A 19,167-nucleotide genomic window follows, 5' to 3' on the forward strand; every position below is an offset into this window, starting at 1 on the left:
AATATTTCCGTTATATCGGAAATTCAGTAAAATGGAAACGCCTATAATACGCTTATTTAAATTGTGGTGGTGGTGATCCCAAACTTAAATTTTCATATTTTGCGAATAAAGATTTACATTCGTCAGCCAAGATTGATCACTGATCTTTAGAAAAAGTTTTCAATTTAAAAGCTGCTACACCAACCTTATTTCCAGGATCATCTCCCGCATGTGTTAACAAAAACTGCTAGGAAGGCAGAAGACGAAGTTGCCACATAAATCAATAATAAGCTCTGTCCTTTGCTCACAAATAAAGCACATGTTATTTTGACATTGAACAGCGAGTAGAAACGATTTAAAATGGCGTTGGTGACATATGAATACGAAATGGAAGAGATGTTACATTTTTTGACGACAGCAACCTACTCAAGTAAGCTCTCAAAATCACAAAAAAAGAACTTACGCCGAAAGGCAAAGCAATATGAACATTCAAATGGTAATTACTTTAAATTTGTATTCTTTTCACTTAAGTATTTCCACAATTTTTTCTCCAAACTACACCTTCTACAAATTGTTTTTTTATGTTTATAAGAAGGCCAAGATTTTAACAGAAAGTAGACTTGATGCGCTTATTACTTACACTTTTTAAGTCTCGAATGTTTTTATTTACGTTTTTCCAAAAACGTCAAAAAAATTAAATTTAGGCTTTTAAATAGATGGTATTAAAACATGTTATTGTAGAAGGAAAATAATAGCCTTTTCAGAAATAATTGCTTTGTGATTCTGGACCTTATTTTTTTCTTGAAAATTATGAGGGAATACAGGCTGACCTTTCTTATGTTCTTATTTTTTGGCAAAATATCAGCCTTACCGTTCTTATAAACTATGTTTAAAGTGAAAAAGTGCATGCAATACCTAACTATGCAAAAAATCGTTTAAAAATATAAAAAATTTACAAAAGGTTTTTAATAGTATTACATTATCCGCGTAAATTTTCATGCGTTTCGCTCAAAATAGTAATAGTCAATGTGTGTTGGTTTAAGATACACTGAAACTGAAATGGTATCATTGTTGCGTTTGACCAAAGTTTCAAGGAAAACAATGCTTCCATCCTGTTCTTCGTGCGTGTTTTGCAAAAGTAAACAAAATACTAATAAACAACAGGAAAGAGGTGGTAATCAGGGCAAAGAAATAAATATTTTTTGTTCCCTTACTTTTTGACTGGCGCACAATAGGTCATGGATGGCGCTAGACCTAATTTCTCGAGTAGAGGAATTACGGCCGACGTAAATAGGGCCGATATGTATTTAGAGCCGGCGTAAAAAGAGCCCATAAAATTATTGGATAATATAACTGTAGGATCCTAGAAGGCCCAAACCTTAAGAAGTGGGTCTCAGGGATCCGATTTTGTTAATTTTTATTTTATTAACCCTATTTTAACCCTATTCGCCCGCCCCCCCTCCCTGACGGCATTTTTATAGCTCCTTATTGCTATGCTATATGGCTATGATACTTAATGAATTTCAATATTTATCTATTAGAAACCTGCATGCTAAATTTTCAGGTCCCATATCTTTCAGGGGCTTTGATATTGGCCATTACTCTAAACTACCCCTAAAAATCTCTATGAAATTCTTATAATGAGGAAATTATAACAACTCTTGTTAGGATTATCCTTAGAACTTGAAATTTGCAACATAACTTTTTTTCAGCAAGAAGAATCATTAAACATATTTTGGACACGTGACTAATCCGATTTCCCGATTTTATCAGGTTTTACCTAAAAATCTGAAAAAAACGGATTTTCGGGCAATTATTGGCAATTTTTTTGCGATCCATGTAAAAACTGGAAAATATGTTAAAAAGCTTTTACTTAGCTTTCAGAAACTTTAAACAGATTGTAAAAATTCTAGAACAAAAGATATTAGGCATCTAATGGCGTCACGGAAAATGTGCTGACGCAAGCAAATAATTATATTATATTATATTATATTATACTTATGTTATAATTATAGTCACATTGTTACTTTATGCTGACAGGCGGGAAAAAATGCACCAAAAATGGATGCAAAAAATATGTACGACGGACAAAGAGCTGGGGAAAGGGAAACCCAACATACGGCTGCGCGCACCCATCTTAAACACACAGGCAATGGTATTATTGACATAGCGATGAAATTCTTAAGTACGAGACAACATTAGTAGTATGCCAGGAATGCAAGGAGTGTAAGATATATGTCGTAATTTTCTATCAGCGTTGTCCTGGCTGGAAAATTAGTCGCCCAAGAAGAATATGATGATGGAAAAGTCGGCTGAAAAAGTGACCAGGGAAGTGTCCTCTTAGCAATTTGTTTACTTAAAATGTTCTTGCGATCGCTACAAGCAGGACATTTGCAAATATGCTATCAAGATATATTATAGCAACTGCCTATAATTACATCTGTAAACAAAGCAAAGTAGAGATACTAAAAATAAAATTAACAGTAAACCTTTATTAAATTATAAAAGGAATTATCAATTTCTCTTTTTCTGTATTTCTGAATTCGTTGGGTTACCTGAAGTGGATTATATTTTCCATAAATTAAATTTCGCAGTTTTTGCGGCTTTTAAAATAGTCGCGAAATTTAATCCGCCCTAATTATTTTAAGTAAATGCTCTCCGCAAAAGTAGGCAGACACAAAATATCAATGGGATGGCAAGTCGAAGAGATGCTGGAAACGAGTATGTTGGTTAAAAAGGTAATCAAATATGGAACAGAGCTTTTTTGTTTTATCATGTTACCTAAACCCTAATTACAACATAAAAAATGGCTAGAAATATCAATCTGACTTCGACGGATCGATGACACCCATATTAACATCTGTTTTGCCCAGCACAAAATTGATCGTGACGACGACAACTTTTCCAAATTCGAATATAAATTAGCTATCGAAAACAGCAATGTCTTTGATAATTTCTTATAATTTAAACTTTGTTTTGTATGTTTTAGAAAAATTACTACTTTTACTGTAAATTATGTTTCATACGCGAAAAATTTAAAAATTGCTTATCCTGGAGCATTAAGTCACTCTAAATATACTTTAAACGGATCATCCGTGAAATTAAACCGTGAATATGGCGTCTGCAAAAATTAGCCGACTCGAAATTTAATTTAATCTAAGTTACGTTATAAAAAAAATGCGATAATTATGTATAAAAACGTGAATGGAATCAGATTACACTTGTGACATCTTGCTACAGTATTTGGACTTTATCTAAGGCAAGTTAAGAAAGTTAATCACCGACTCATGGATAAATCCACAGTTTCACCCTCACCTTTATATACCGCCTTTTGTGTCCTACTACTGCAGTTCCATTTTGCGTTACAGTGCACGGGTACTATAATATAAACTAGTAATATAGATAAAAATAAAAACATCTTACACTATTTTGTTTATTTGGTCAACCTAATATTTTAAATTTATGTTTTAATTTAACAACGGATAACTTCAACTTTCATTATTTTAAAGTGTTTTATGGGTTTCCTTGGACTCGAACCTTGGCTAACTCGAACATTCGTTAACTTTTTTCTCTCCTAAGGCTAATTTCTCAGGATAACACAAACTTTTTACTCGAGGAAAGGAAATCAAGTAACTTTCCTCTCTAGCCTCTTCAAAGAAACCATAATAAAAATGCCTTATTAATAAGATTGGTGTGTTAATATTGTGTGTGTTTGTATTAGATTGTCTAAAGAAAAAACTCGAACTATTATCTCATTTAAGTTCGACTAAAGGGGAGCTTCGTTTAACTCGAACTTTGATAAGTCAAACTATTTTTTTTCAGTCCCTTTAGGGCTTGAGTTACCGACTGATTATATATTTGAACATAGGACTTTTTAAAACAGTTATTACCCTGTCCATTTCGTTAGGCCAAAATTTATATAGGGACTTTGAACAAGTGCTTTTATATGGTCCATATTTTAGGAAAGCTTCTGAGATACGTAACCCTAAACAGGCAGCGACTTCTTGCTGAAGTGGTTACAACAGAAGAGCAAAAAAATATCATCTTCGTGGAGAATCACGATAGTCCGATTGGCGGTCATCCTGGTGAAACAAAGACCATTCAGAAAATTAAAGAAAAGTTTTTTTGGCCAAATATGTCTACTGACTTGCGACAGAGAGTAAGTTTATTCTTGTCATCTTTTTTCATATTTAATCGATGGCACATAATATGTTGTGTTGTTCAATAACGGGGGCTTTAATTTTAATTCCAAATTTGTGGAACTTGGTTAAATTTCCTCGAATATGGCTCTTTTGACGTGAAACAAAGTTTAGTGGACCATAAACTGTATCCCAAGGAAGTTTTTCTTGTTTTCTTAAATTTGAATTCAAAATAGGTTTGTTAAATTGCTACATATGTTGCCAAGCTGCAAGAACCTGAAATAGTGAAATACGTGTAATTAAATATTATTTTTAAGGTTCAAAAGTGCACTACTTGTCAAAAACATGGCAGCTTGCCATCTCTAAGAAAAGAGTTAGTTCCAATTCAGGTCTGTTTCTTTCTCTTTGTGTCCTTGCCATATCATTATTCTCTGTCTGTTGTCTGTTCTGATGACAACAATCAAATTAATTTTAGACAAGCAAAGTGTGGGAGCTTGTCGGAATTGATTTCGTGGGACCATTGCCGGAAACAGAGAGGGGGAATAAATACATTATTACTTGCACCGATCTTTTCTCGAAATGGCCGGTCGCGTACGCTGCACCAAACAAAGAGGCAACCACGGTGGCAAACAAAATGTTAAGAATATTTACAACATTTGGCATCCCAAAAGCTGTCTTGTCTGATAACGGCAGCGAGTTCTGTAATAAGGTAAGAAGCAATTGAAATTACTTACCTGTACAGGGTGAACAAAACACAATGATCACACATTGATGTGATTCAATTCGAATAAAAATATTTGTGTTAAACACACAGTCACCACATTGTCGCGTGGTATCCAGTTAAACAAGAATTACAAATATCTAAAATAAAAAGTAAACAAATTAGAGAAACTTACCTAGAACTACGTACTAACTACTAACAGACGAAATTTTTGTGGAATTTGAATTCGCTTTTGAGATAAGCAAAATTGCCAATTTTAATTAATTTTGCGATGTTAAATTCTCTTAAGAATGTAAAGACATGTTTATCTGTATTTGTTTTTTGTATCAACTCATTTTAAGTACTAGGCTTATCATAAAAAGTTCTCGGAATTTTATTGCGCGATTAAGCCAAAATTATTGGTTTCGCAAAAATTATTTTCGCGCATCAAGGTCAAAATCGGTATGCAATATTTCAGGTTTAGGCTAAAATAAAAATATTTTCTAAAAAAACAGTCTGATTTATACAGCGATATCCTCGTAGTCCATAAACCAGGGTTCACATTGGTAAATTAGTTCATCAAATATTAGGAATTTTATGGGTCTTCACAAAACCAAGTAAAAAAATGAACACAATGACACCTCCTGTACTTTACTTCACTAAGGTGACATATAAAACTTGCATACAATACAATTTTCTATTAGTTCTTTTTGAAAGAATGAATTTTAAAATCCCTCTTGCACATAAAGTTGATTTGTATTACTCTGGTCTATAAAATACAAATTTGAGGGAATTAGACTTCCCGTCTTTGAATATATGATCATTTCAACAAATTTGATATCAAACTTCAAAATTTCACCTCTTGTCTCAAGAACCACCGTGAACTGCTTGTTTTTATATATAAAGATATACCTTTAAAATAAGTCGGGCAGAGGTTTTCCCTCTAGGTTGTGTGGTGTTTTGAGAGATTTAAGTACTTGCACCATCAATACATTTAGCTCAATGATGAATTATATGAACAGCTAGGAATTGAAAGGCGTCGGACAGCTGTTTACCATCCGCAGGCAAATGGCCAAGATGAAAATACCAACAAAAACATTAAAAAGTAAATTTTACTGTCCTTGCGTTACTTTTAATTTAATTTGATTTTGTTTTACATTTTCGCTATAAACCTAATTCTAATTATTAAGTAAACTACGAAAATTGGTAAATGAAAATGCTACAAATTGGGATGATCTTCTCGATGTTGTTCTATTTTCGTTGAGAACAGAAAGGCAGACATCAACAAAAGTATCACCATTTGAAGTGATGTTTGGAGGGCGTCTACCTAAATTTGAAGAAGAGTTTGATGGGGTACTTATATAGTTTTTTTGATTTCTTATGATGGGATTTGCCGCTTTTTTTACTTTTGTAATTACTCCTAAAACTTTTACAATTGTCAATTTGGAAATCACGTCGTTTCAGATTTTTTTAAGCATAATCAGACTATTGTTCATGCATTTACGTTTATTTAATTTCAATTAGTACGCTAAATTTTTTATCCTGTTTGATTTTATATTTTATTACATTTTTATAACATCAAAGAAACTTTGGTTTCTGTTATTGTGAATTATTCTTCTATTTACTATTTCTAAGGCAACAAATCTCGTGGAACCTTCCACTGAAGATATTCAAGCTGAGATGTTAATAGTCAGCAAAAAAGTAGAAGAGGTTACTGCAACAATACGAAAGGTAAATATTTTTGTAATTGTTGTTATTTGGACCCAAGTCAGGGGCCCCGTGTACGTTAAAGTTTAACGATGTTTAATTTTTCGCTTTGACAACATTTTTATTTTCAATAAAAGTTAACTGTAAACTCCCTCTTTAGTTAATGAATAAAATACAAATAGCATACTAAAGTATAACCAAATGAAGTAAATCAAAACCCTGTTTATTTCAACGACTTCGCGGCAAGTTAAAAAAGCCGCCATTTTGCGTGACCGACAGACAGACGTGTAGAAGTATGATGATATAGACTAGTCGGTGGTTCTTAAAAAAATCCACGGGTCTGCCTGTCTTTATTTGCGTCTCTCTACTTGCGGTACTATTTTCCGTGACAGATAGACAAACATTACGGGTATTATAATATAGATTCTATTCTATTTTAAACCAGTATTTCTTCTGTAACCCAAACAGAACCTAATTTAGGCAATTAAATGTTTCGCCGACAAACGTGAGAATAACAGCATGACGTGTCAAATAACCGGCATAGTTTTAGCGTAAATAAAAACATTATTGGCAAAAGGTTCTTAAATGATTGTTGAATTTCATAGCTTTAGTTTTTACTAATGATGTTCGAAATTACTTTTTGCAGTAAAAATGAGCATTTTAATATTTCAGAACATCAATGCAGCGCAAGATAAACAAAAGCGACAGTACGACCAAAGAATTAAAAAAAAGGCAGTCCAAAAAAGTTATCGGGTCGGAGAAAAAGTACTGATTGTTAACCAAAGAAAAAAAGGCTTAAAAGCCCGATTTAAGGGCCCCTACCTTATCTCTGGTGTTACCGAAAATGGCAACGTTCTTGTTAATGCTATGAATGGAAAAGCTTGCAAGGGTTCAATAAACATAAAGAATGTTAAGAAGTTTATTGAAGGTAATTTGATGATATATATCTGTTCTTGACATGTACGTTCCAGATCAACAAAACTATGTGTAAAATCAGTGAGTTCAATGCTGGCATAGAGATCAAGCAAGAAACAATTTTTTTTCTCTAGGAGACAACGATAATTCAGCAAGTCTGAATGCCACTGAATTTAAAGGTAACAAATTCCTCCGGTTTTCTCGCAATTTAACTCTATAAAAAAGCAGTTCTTACTCTGATTTAGAACTAAAACGCTCTATTGTCTATCATTCAAAGTTCAATGCATCTTTAAATGTTTTCCTTTTTATAAGTAGGTCTGACGTTTTTAACTATCCTACATGGTCTTTTTTCGTAACAGCATCCATACAATAGAGAAATGGAAAAAAAATCAGATAAAGTGTTTATACGCAACGCAGAAGCAGGGAAATATTTTTACGAAAGAAAATAGATATTTAAATTGACTTTTGAAAGTCTTCCTATGTTTAGATAAAATTATGCCGCAATACCAGTAGTCTCATTCTCACAAATCTTGCATTGTTTGATTATCGTTTATGGCCTAACTCTATGGACTCAGTCACAACATAATTAGACATTGCAATCTCATTTACTAGTTTTATGCATGAAATAACGAATTAACTTTTTGTACAAAGGATCTAAATATTAACTATTACATATTGCTTTAATAAATGTAAATGTATCCTTAAGAACATCGCTTTTTCCCTAGAAATGCGATCTTAAGAAAATATGAAGGAAAAAATCTCCCATCGATATCACAATTCAAACACTTTTCAAGTCTTCCCAAACATATAGTTCCCATGGTTCATATTTTTCCTGTTCCATTCTTACAGATTTTAATGAATCCGATTTCAAACCTTATCTGTACTTTATGTTACAATCAACATGGCGAATGGGTCTAAAATTTAAATAATTTTCTAAACATGTACTTAATTTTCTCCTTTGATACAAACACAAAGTTCGGAATATTTCAGAAAGTAATTAACGCTGTAATATTTTAAATTTCTTCCGAAAGCAGGAAAGATAATGCTTAACAAAGATTGTTATGGTTTATGTGACTATTAGCCATTTTGGCTAAAGACCAAGTGCGTACGAAAGATCAGCAACGAATGAACTCGATTTCAATAAATGTATTTTTCTTAAAAAAAATGATTAAACTGCATTTATTTGTATTACAGAGTTATATGACACAATCGCATGTGTGTAAAATGTTTTTCTTTAGGTCACACTGAGGCTGTAGAACTAATGAATGGTATTGAAAACGAAGGTAACCATAAACTATCTACGACAAAATCCAGTAGTTTCAATCCACTTGAGTATAGGTACAGCCAATACACCAATTTTTACTATTATATTTAGTGTGTGACGACCAACAAAGAGAAGACAGAGACAAACAAAATCCAGAAAGTAAGTGCGCCATTTTAAAAATAAATTTTGATGTTCGATTACTTGACGTCATCGAAGAATCTTAAACTGCATTTATTTGTATTACAGAGTTACATGACACAATCGCATGTGTGTAAAATGTTTTTCTTTAGGTCACACTGAGGCTGTAGAACTAATGAATGGTATTGAAAACGAAGGTAACCATAAACTATCTACGACAAAATCCAGTAGTTTCAATCCACTTGAGTATAGGTACAGCCAATACACCAATTTTTACTATTATATTTAGTGTGTGACGACCAACAAAGAGAAGACAGAGACAAACAAAATCCAGAAAGTAAGTGCGCCATTTTAAAAATAAATTTTGATGTTCGATTACTTGACGTCATCGAAGAATCTTAAACTGCATTTATTTGTATTACAGAGTTACATGACACAATCGCATGTGTGTAAAATGTTTTTCTTTAGGTCACACTGAGGCTGTAGAACTAATGAATGGTATTGAAAACGAAGGTAACCATAAACTATCTACGACAAAATCCAGTAGTTTCAATCCACTTTAGTATAGGTACAGCCAATACACCAATTTTTACTATTATATTTAGTGTGTGACGACCAACAAAGAGAAGACAGAGATACACAAAATCCAGAAAGTAAGTGCGCCATTTTATAAATTAATTTTAATGTTCAACTAATTGATGTCATTGAAAAATCAGTGTAGAGTTAAAAGATTAAAATATTAATCGTTATCTGCATCAGGAAAACCGGGTTGCGTGCTTACAGAGGTGAACGCGATCAGGTAAAGTCAACACGTTCCAAAATATTGTATCTCAGAATAATGCTTCATTTTGTACTTATAAAAAGAACACCACAAAGGCACGCTGTTTATATGAAAAATACCGTATCAAAATATTGGGGCTTCTAATCAAATAGAATCCCTGTTGTTGTGATAACTTTGCGGTTGGTCCAAAGAGCTCCCTCTACTTGGATGCTATCTTTGGGTCCCAGACAGAGAAGAAGACGGCGAGAATTTAATTATAGACTAACCGTTACCCCGTGGTTAAATGCACCTGAATTCGCGCCCGTCGTATATTTTTTTTGCATCCATATTTCGTAAATTTTGATTGCCTGTTAACATGAAGTAATTAAATTACTTGGGCAGGATTATTACTAAGAAACTAATTTTGCGGTAAATTAAGAAGCTATCGCTATTCAGTACTGCTTCGACTTGCGCACAAATTAACAGTTGAGATACGGCTACTATTATAAAGACATATCCAGTTTGACTATATTTTCCAAAAACGACAACTCTGTGTTTTATTTGTTACAGTGGTATAACACTTTCACATTTGCATAAATCATATTTTCTTCAGGTGATGGTGATTCCGTAATAATTGTGGATGGTGTTGAAGATGGAGGTAACCAGAAATTATTTACGTCTGAGGTTGGCACTATTAAGGTAATTAAGTATGGATGCAGGGTATTATACCAATTGTTTGTTATTCTTTTTAGTGTGTGACGACCGACAAAGAGAGGACAGAGACTCACAAAATGCAGAAAGTAAGTGCACCATTTTATGAATAAATTTTGATAATCAATAATAATAATGATAATAATATTACGCTAGTCCTCGCTTGAGTTTCTATAAGATGGATATACTTTATAAGCGATCAATTTACATTTATTAATTGTTGAGAAAAAAATATAATATTTGTTCTCTTTAGACGCTAACGATTCCATAAAATTCGTTATTAATAACGATAGAAAAGGTAACAGCATTATCGTTTGCGCAATTTTGATGTGTTTGTGTCATTTTAGGTATGCACGCGAATGTCTCAGTTTATTGAAAATGTAGTTTGGATCAATTTATATCTTGTTGCTTCTAGGATATACGACAACTGGTGATAATGAGTGTAAGTGCTTCGGATACAACTCTTCGAAAATTTTACTGAAATATTTGTACATTAATCTACCAAGGGAATGAAGGGGTGGACAAGAATAACTATAAAATTTTTTACGGAATTTGAAATGGATCGTACATGGAGCATTTTGTGAAAGTATTTGAAAAAAGACAAAAACAAACTAAAGGATATAAGGAACAATGTTTCTCATAGTTAATCAAAGTTATGTCGGTTATTAACCTACTTTTTGATTCCAGTGACAGAGTGCAACATTTTTAACATCGAAATGAATCAATTATCCGATAGTACAATTACCAACTACTTCGGTGAGTACTGTAATTGATTAAAATAAATGACTCTGTTTTGTCCTTACTACGTACGCTGGCCTTTGGATGCGGAACTGGTTCTTATTAAAACAGGATGACCTATTTAAAGAGTGCGTTTGCAGTTAGGACAGGTAAAATATTGACAAAAGACTGTCGCACTTTCAAAAAAACTGTGTCATAAGATGGGACAGGCCTAACTGCGAAAAAGGGCTCTAACCCTTTCAAAAAAGACGCTAAAAATTTACCTACGTGAAAAAAATGACGTAAGATAAAAATCAAAGTAAAAGGTACCTAGCTAGATTAATACAAACCATACTGTGGTTGTTAACTTTGTCGCCAGATATTAAAAAACACCGAACTCACAAACTCCTGTGGGGATGTCACAAGTTAGCCATGGCCCGTCAAGCGCAGTGTGTTTAAAAATGGGCAGTCCGTTTATAGACGCGTCGTGTCTTAAGTTGGGTCAGAATAATTTTATTTGAGCTCTTATCATTGTTTACTTTGAATTTGTTTTTTTAGATAAAAATGACCAGAGAAGAGGTAACAATTATAACACACGTAGACTTGACAAATAATAGTTTGAAAGTATATTATCTATGTTACAAGTATAACAATGACATTATCTATTTGTTTACTAGCAAACGAAATTAGCAAGTGTTGTGTAAATGCTAGTACAAGTGAAAGTAAGTCCATCATATTTTTCTATAGATCAGTTCTAAGCTTGTAAAAATGTACCTTACTTTTCAATTGGCATATAGTTTTGGCGAAGTTGAGAGCGCAACCTGAAAATAATATCATACTGTCCATGCTGGGTTCTAAAACAAAAATTCGAACCTACCAACTGAAAGAAACATTGGAGGATAGCGTTGGAGACGATGTTATATTCGAGTATTTGAAGATAGTGGCAACAAGTATGAATGATGTAAGGAAATATTTGCAGCCTATATGCTTTTTTTTAATTGGATAATAAGGCTAAATTTAAAATTAGCTCTGGAATTTTAATGGTTTCAGAAAAACATTAAAGTTACTTCGCCCGGAGAATTGATAACAGATGAAACATATCTGCCAAAGGGCACGCAAAATATCGTACGTATTAATTTATTGTCTGATATACTAACGATCGTATTAGCGAGGTGCCTTGACTTTTATATTTTCTCACGAAAATGTTTCAGGAAGAACTGATGGCGCTCGATCTGTTGATCTCGTGTAATGTTCACAACTATCACTGGACACTAACAGCGGTTTTCCCCAAACAAAAAATGATTTCCCATCTTAATCCTATGGGTGAAGAAGTTAGCGCGTTAAATGGCGTGCTAAATAAATGGAAGTAAGTTCACCAGACGGTATATCCTATCAATATTTTAACAAATTTCTAAATTTTTAACTCATGGTTTTGTTTAGTGCCTATCTGGAAAGGAAATACGGGCTAAAGGAAATATGGCCTCTGCAAACGATTCCTCACGCAAAACAACAAGACAGCGTATCTTGTGGGATATTTTGCGCAAAGGTAAATAAAGTTACTGTGATAATTCTTAAGGACGTTATGTGAATTTCGTAAATAAAAAAGTTAAATTTGGCTGTATTTAGTTTGCTGAGTGTATTATGAGCAATCAGAAAATCCCCGTTGAATTTACCAAAAACGAAGTCATCGAGTTTCGAAATGACATTGTGAGAAAATTGCTTCAAGAGGGAGGTACCAAGCATCAATTTTTAAACGTTTAATGACTAGAGCATATTTCCATTTTTAATGTAGCTACTTTAATAAATTGGTTTTGGTTTAGAAAAAGATGAGACCTGGCATTTAAAGTTTTGCAGACTGTGTGGATCCCTTGATGGTCCAAAAAAGAACAAGGGTCAAACAACGGATCGTTGGGTACATATCTATATTATAATCGCCGACCACCTGTCTCTCTGTAAGCCAACGGTAGCTGTGATTAGCGAAGGGCGTGGCACTGGCTTGCGACTAGTACACATAAATTAAATATTTTTTATTAAAAGTGTGTACAAACTTGTTAATATTGGTTTTCCAGTTTTAGTTTACAGTATTTTCCTTGTAGGTCCGATGCGACAACTGCATTCTCCAACGTTGGTATCACGTTCTTTGCACCAACGTTGTCATTAATGAAGAAGGCAACAATCCGTTTTCGTGTAAAGATTTAGTCAATATTCATACTTTGGAGACGCCAAATGCAACTAAGGCACACGTAAGTTGATTCTAATGTAAGATTGTAAATGTCTCAGCATTGATACCTCTCTGAACTGTGAAGCGTCAACTTTGGCTTTAGTTAGTTATGATAAGAAACTGAGTTACTTATTCTTTGGATTCTCATAAATGTGATACCATAGTTTGCGAACTTATGCAAGAAAGTTTTAAAAAAAGTTATGGTGTCTAATTTAGGTCCCAGTTACATTAGCCGAAAAAGGAATAATAAAACTCAAGAAACGCACAAAGCGTATTAAAAAATGTCATGGTTGTGGCTTAGAATTTAAGAGAGAAATCGTTTACCCCGACAATTTTTGCCTTGTCACAATGCTGGAACGCTTAATCCGTGGGGAAAAGGCTCCAAGTGGTGTGAAAAAAATGACAACCGTACATTTTCACGTAAGAAAAGAATGTTTACGGAAAAAGAAGCTGGAGCCCCGTGTGTTTTTACCGGATCATATCAATGTGACCGAAGAACAAAAAAAGATATATAAAAAAGACGGCATATGTATGTAATATTTGTGTGTTTTTACAAGAAATTCATCTTTTTCATTTACTTATCTGCGTAACGCTTTGTTATATGTTCTTTGTGTTAGAAATAGAAAAAGCAATCATTAAGTATAGAAAGGGGGTTAAAGAGTTTATATTTATCAGTTCATTGTCAATTGTAGAAAGATCATTTTATTCACGGAGTTTGTATCACCCCTTAATGAAAAAAGAAAGCTATGGCCCGATAAATAATATATTGTACTGTCGCTATTTACTATATAGCGTAGCTAGGAAAATCGTTTTGACAAATTCTATATAATGTTCTAAGGGGGCAGAATATTCTACGCCGCTTAGAATATACTGCCCCCCCCCCTACCCGTTTTTCCAGGTATATTGCACAAACAATTTCTTTTGTGAATGGATTGAACGTACTCCACTTGAGGAACATTTTGCGCCATTAGTGGATATGTGAAAACTTCATCTTCATGTAATTTACAGGGGGGGGGGGGAGAATATTCTAAGGGCGCAGAATATTCTACGCCGCTTAGAATATACTGCCCCCCCCCCCCTAAGCGGTGTAGAATATTCTACCCCCTTAGAATATTCTGCCCCCCCCGTGTAAATTACATGAAGATGAAACTTTCACATATCCACTAATGGCTCAAAACATTCCTCTAGTGGAGTACGTTCAATCCATACACAAAAGAAATTGTTTGTGCAACGTGCCTGGGAAAACAGCCAGGGGGCAATATATTCTAAGCGGCGTAGATTATTCTCCACCCTTAGAGTATTCTGCCCCCTGTAAATTACATGAAGATGAAACTTTCACATATCCACTGATGGCTCTAAATCTTCCTCTAGTGGAGTACGTTCAATCCATACACAAAAAAAATTGTTTGCGCAATATGCCTGGAAAAACTGCCAGGGTGGGCAGTATATTCTAAGTGGCGTTGAATATTCTGCCCCCCTTAGAATATTCTGCCCCCCCTGTAAATTACATGAAGATGAAACTTTCACATATGCACTAATGGCTCAAAATGTTCCTCTAGTGGAGTACGTTCAATCCATACACAAAAGAAATTGTTTGTGCAATATGGCTGGAAAAACGGCTAGGGGGGGGCAGTATATTCTAAGCGGCGTAGAATATTCTGCCCCCTTAGAATATTCTGCCCCACTGTAAATTACATGAAGATGAAACTTTCACATATCCACTAATGGCTCAAAATGTTCCTCTAGTGGAGTACGTTCAATCCATACACAAAAGAAATTGTTTGTGCAATATACCTGGAAAAACGGCTAGGGGGGGCAGTATATTCTAAGCGGCGTAGAATATTCTGCCCCCTTAGAATATTCTGCGCCCCCCTGTAAATTACATGAAGATGAAACTTTCACATATGCATTAATGGCTCAAAATGTTCCTCTAGTGGAGTACGTTCAATCCATACACAAGAGAAATTGTTTGTGCAATATGGCTGGAAAAACGGGTAGGGGGGGGCAGTATAATCTAAGCGGCGTAGAATATTCTGCCCCCTTAGAATATTCTGCCCCCCCTGTAAATTACATGAAGATGAAACTTTCACATATCTACTAATGGCTCAAAATGTTCCTCAAGTGGAGTACGTTCAATCCATACACAAAAGAAATTGTTTGTGCAATATGCCTGGAAAAACGTCTAGGGGGGGCAGTATATTCTAAGCCGGGTAGAATATTTTGCCCCCTTAGAATATTCTGCCCCCCCGTGTAAATTACATGAAGATGAAACTTTCACATATCCACTAATGGCTCAAAATGTTCCTCTAGTGGAGTACGTTCAATCCATACACAAAAGAAGTTGTTTGTGCAATATGGCTGGAAAAACGGTTAGGGGGGGGGGGGGGCAGTATAATCTAAGCGGCGTAGAATATTCTGCCCCCATAGAATATTCTGCCCCCTGTAAATTACATGAAGATGAAACTTTCACTTATCCACTAATGGCTCAAAATGTTCCTCTAGTGGAGTACTTTCAATCCATACACAAAAGAATTTGTTTGTGCAATATGGCTGGAAAAACGGCTAGGGGGGGCAGTATATTCTAAGCGGCGTAGAATATTCTGCCCCTTAGAATGTTCTGCCCCCCCTGTAAATTACATGAAGATGAAACTTTCACATATCCACTAATGGCTCAAAATGTTCCTCTAGTGGAGTACGTTCAATCCATACACAAAAGAAATTGTTTGTGCAATATACCTGGAAAAACGGCTAGGCGGGGCAGTATATTCTAAGCGGCGTAGAATATTCTGCCCCCTTAGAATATTCTGCCCCCCCCCCTGTAAATTACATGAAGATGAAACTTCCACATATCTACTAATGGCTCAAAATGTTCCTCAAGTGGAGTACGTTCAATCCATACACAAAAGAAATTGTTTGTGCAATATGCCTGGAAAAACGGCTAGGTGAGGCAGTTTATTCTAAGCGGCGTAGAATATTCTGCCCCCTTAGAATATTCTGCCCCCCCTGTAAATTACACGAAGATGAAACTTTCACATATCCACTAATGGCTCAAAATGTTCCTCTAGTGGAGTACGTTCAATCCATACACAAAAGAAATTGTTTGTGCAATATGCCTGGAAAAACGGCTAGGGGGGCAGTATATTCTAAGCGGGGTAGAATATTCTGCCCCCTTAAAATATTCTGCCCCCCCCTGTAAATTACATAAAGATGAAACTTTCACATATGCCCTAATGGCTCAAAATGTTCCTCAAGTGGAGTACGTTCAATCCATGCACAAAAGAAATTGTTTGTGCAATATGCCTGGAAAAACGGCTAGGGGGGGCAGTATATTCTAAGCCGGGTAGAATATTTTGCCCCCTTAGAATATTCTGCCCCCCCCCGTGTAAATTACATGAAGATGAAACTTTCACATATCCACTAATGGCTCAAAATGTTCCTCTAGTGGAGTACGTTCAATCCATACACAAAAGAAATTGTTTGTGCAACGTGCCTGGGAAAACAGCCAGGGGGCAATATATTCTAGGCGGCGTAGATTATTCTCCACCCTTAGAATATTCTGCCCCCCTGTAAATTACATGAAGATGAAACTTTCACATATCTACTAATGGCCTCAAAATTTTCCTCAAGTGGAGTACGTTCAATCCATAGACAAAAGAATTTGTTTGTGCAACGTGCCTGGGAAAACAGCCAGGGGGCAATATATTCTAGGCGGCGTTGATTATTCTCCACCCTTAGAATATTCTGCCCCCCTGTAAATTACATGAAGATGAAACTTTCACATATCCACTGATGGCTCAAAATCTTCCTCTAGTGGAGTACGTTCCATCCATACACAAAAAAAATTGTTTGCGCAATATGCCTGGAAAAACGGCCAGGGTGGGCAGTATATTTTAAGTGGCGTAGAATGTTCTGCCCCCTTAGAATATTCTGCCCCCCCCCCCTGTAAATTACATGAAGATGAAACTTTCACATACGCACTAATGGCTCAAAATGTTCCTCTAGTGGAGTACGTTCAATCCATACACAAAAGAAATTGTTTGTGCAATATACCTGGAAAAACGGCTAGGCGGGGCAGTATATTCTAAGCGGCGTAGAATATTCTGCCCCCTTAGAATATTCTGCCCCCCCCCCCCTGTAAATTACATGAAGATGAAACTTCCACATATCTACTAATGGCTCAAAATGTTCCTCAAGTGGAGTACGTTCAATCCATACACAAAAGAAATTGTTTGTGCAATATGCCTGGAAAAACGGCTAGGTGGGGCAGTTTATTCTAAGCGGCGTAGAATATTCTGCCCCCTTAGAATATTCTGCCCCCCCTGTAAATTACATGAAGATGAAACTTTCACATATCCACTAATGGCTCAAAATGTTCCTCTAGTGGAGTACGTTCAATCCATACACAAAAGAAATTGTTTGTGCAATATGCCTGGAAAAACGGCTAGGGGGGCAATATATTCTAAGCGGGGTAGAATATTCTGCCCCCTTAGAATATTCTGCCCCCCCGTGCAAATTACATGAAGATGAAACTTTCACATATGCACTAATGGCTCAAAATGTTCCTCTAGTGGAGTACGTTCAATCCATACACAAGAGAAATTGTTAGTGCAATATGGCTGGAAAAACGGGTAGGGGGGGGGGGGGGGGGGCAGTATATTCTAAGCGGCGTAGAATATTCTGCCCCCCTTAGAATATTCTGCCCCCCCCCCCCCCCCCCCTGTAAATTACATGAAAATGAAACTTCCACATATCTACTAATGGCTCAAAATGTTCCTCAAGTGGAGTACGTTCAATCCATACACAAAAGAAATTGTTTGTGCAATATGCCTGGAAAAACGGCTAGGTGGGGCAGTTTATTCTAAGCGGCGTAGAATATTCTGCCCCCTTAGAATATTCTGCCCCCCCTGTAAATTACATGAAGATGAAACTTTCACATATGCACTAATGGCTCAAAATGTTCCTCTAGTGGAGTACTTTCAATCCATACACAAAAGAATTTGTTTGTGCAATATGGCTGGAAAAACGGCTAGGGGGGGCAGTATATTCTAAGCGGCGTAGAATATTCTGCCCCTTAGAATGTTCTGCCCCCCCCCTGTAAATTACATGAAGATGAAACTTTCACATATCCACTAATGGCTCAAAATGTTCCTCTAGTGGAGTACGTTCAATCCATAAACAAAAGAAATTGTTTGTGCAATATACCTGGAAAAACGGCTAGGCGGGGCAGTATATTCTAAGCGGCGTAGAATATTCTGCCCCCTTAGAATATTGCGCCCCCCTGTAAATTACATGAAGATGAAACTTTCACATATCCACTAATGGCTCAAAATGTTCCTCTAGTGGAGTACGTTCAATCCATACACAAAAGAAATTGTTTGTGCAATATGCCTGGAAAAACGGCTAGGGGGGCAATATATTCTAAGCGGGGTAGAATATTCTGCCCCCTTAGAATATTCTGCCCCCCCGTGCAAATTACATGAAGATGAAACTTTCACATATGCACTAATGGCTCAAAATGTTCCTCTAGTGGAGTACGTTCAATCCATACACAAGAGAAATTGTTAGTGCAATATGGCTGGAAAAACGGGTAGGGGGGGGGGGGGGCAGTATATTCTAAGCGGCGTAGAATATTCTGCCCCCCTTAGAATATTCTGCCCCCCCCCCCCCCCTGTAAATTACATGAAAATGAAACTTCCACATATCTACTAATGGCTCAAAATGTTCCTCAAGTGGAGTACGTTCAATCCATACACAAAAGAAATTGTTTGTGCAATATGCCTGGAAAAACGGCTAGGTGGGGCAGTTTATTCTAAGCGGCGTAGAATATTCTGCCCCCTTAGAATATTCTGCCCCCCCTGTAAATTACATGAAGATGAAACTTTCACATATGCACTAATGGCTCAAAATGTTCCTCTA

The 19,167-nt window shown here is 35.7% G+C and overlaps 1 protein-coding gene across 3 annotated transcripts; it reads left to right on the top strand.

The window, feature by feature from the left end:
• The first annotated feature begins 10,109 nt into the window (after positions 1–10,109).
• LOC130648947 (uncharacterized) lies at positions 10,110–14,119 on the top strand. 3 transcript variants are annotated; one of them, XR_008982976.1, is made up of 8 exons: positions 10,110–11,752; positions 11,828–11,991; positions 12,081–12,155; positions 12,242–12,396; positions 12,471–12,576; positions 12,657–12,762; positions 12,851–13,273; positions 13,468–14,119. XR_008982976.1 is itself a non-coding variant. In XM_057455091.1 (8 exons), the coding sequence occupies exons 2-8, from the start codon at positions 11,683–11,685 to the stop codon at positions 13,048–13,050; spliced, it is 876 nt and encodes a 291-aa protein (XP_057311074.1). In that variant the 5' UTR covers positions 10,110–10,260; positions 10,355–11,682; the 3' UTR covers positions 13,051–14,119. The 3 variants fall into 3 exon arrangements, 2 of the variants coding, with proteins under 2 accessions (XP_057311074.1, XP_057311073.1); XM_057455091.1 differs by having other exon boundaries at positions 10,110–10,260; positions 10,355–11,752; positions 12,851–14,119; XM_057455090.1 differs by having other exon boundaries at positions 12,851–14,119.
• Positions 14,120–19,167: the final 5,048 nt, after the last annotated feature.

Source organism: Hydractinia symbiolongicarpus, chromosome 7 (genome assembly GCF_029227915.1).
Source record: "Hydractinia symbiolongicarpus strain clone_291-10 chromosome 7, HSymV2.1, whole genome shotgun sequence".
NCBI classification, from domain to species: Eukaryota; Metazoa; Cnidaria; class Hydrozoa; order Anthoathecata; family Hydractiniidae; genus Hydractinia; species Hydractinia symbiolongicarpus.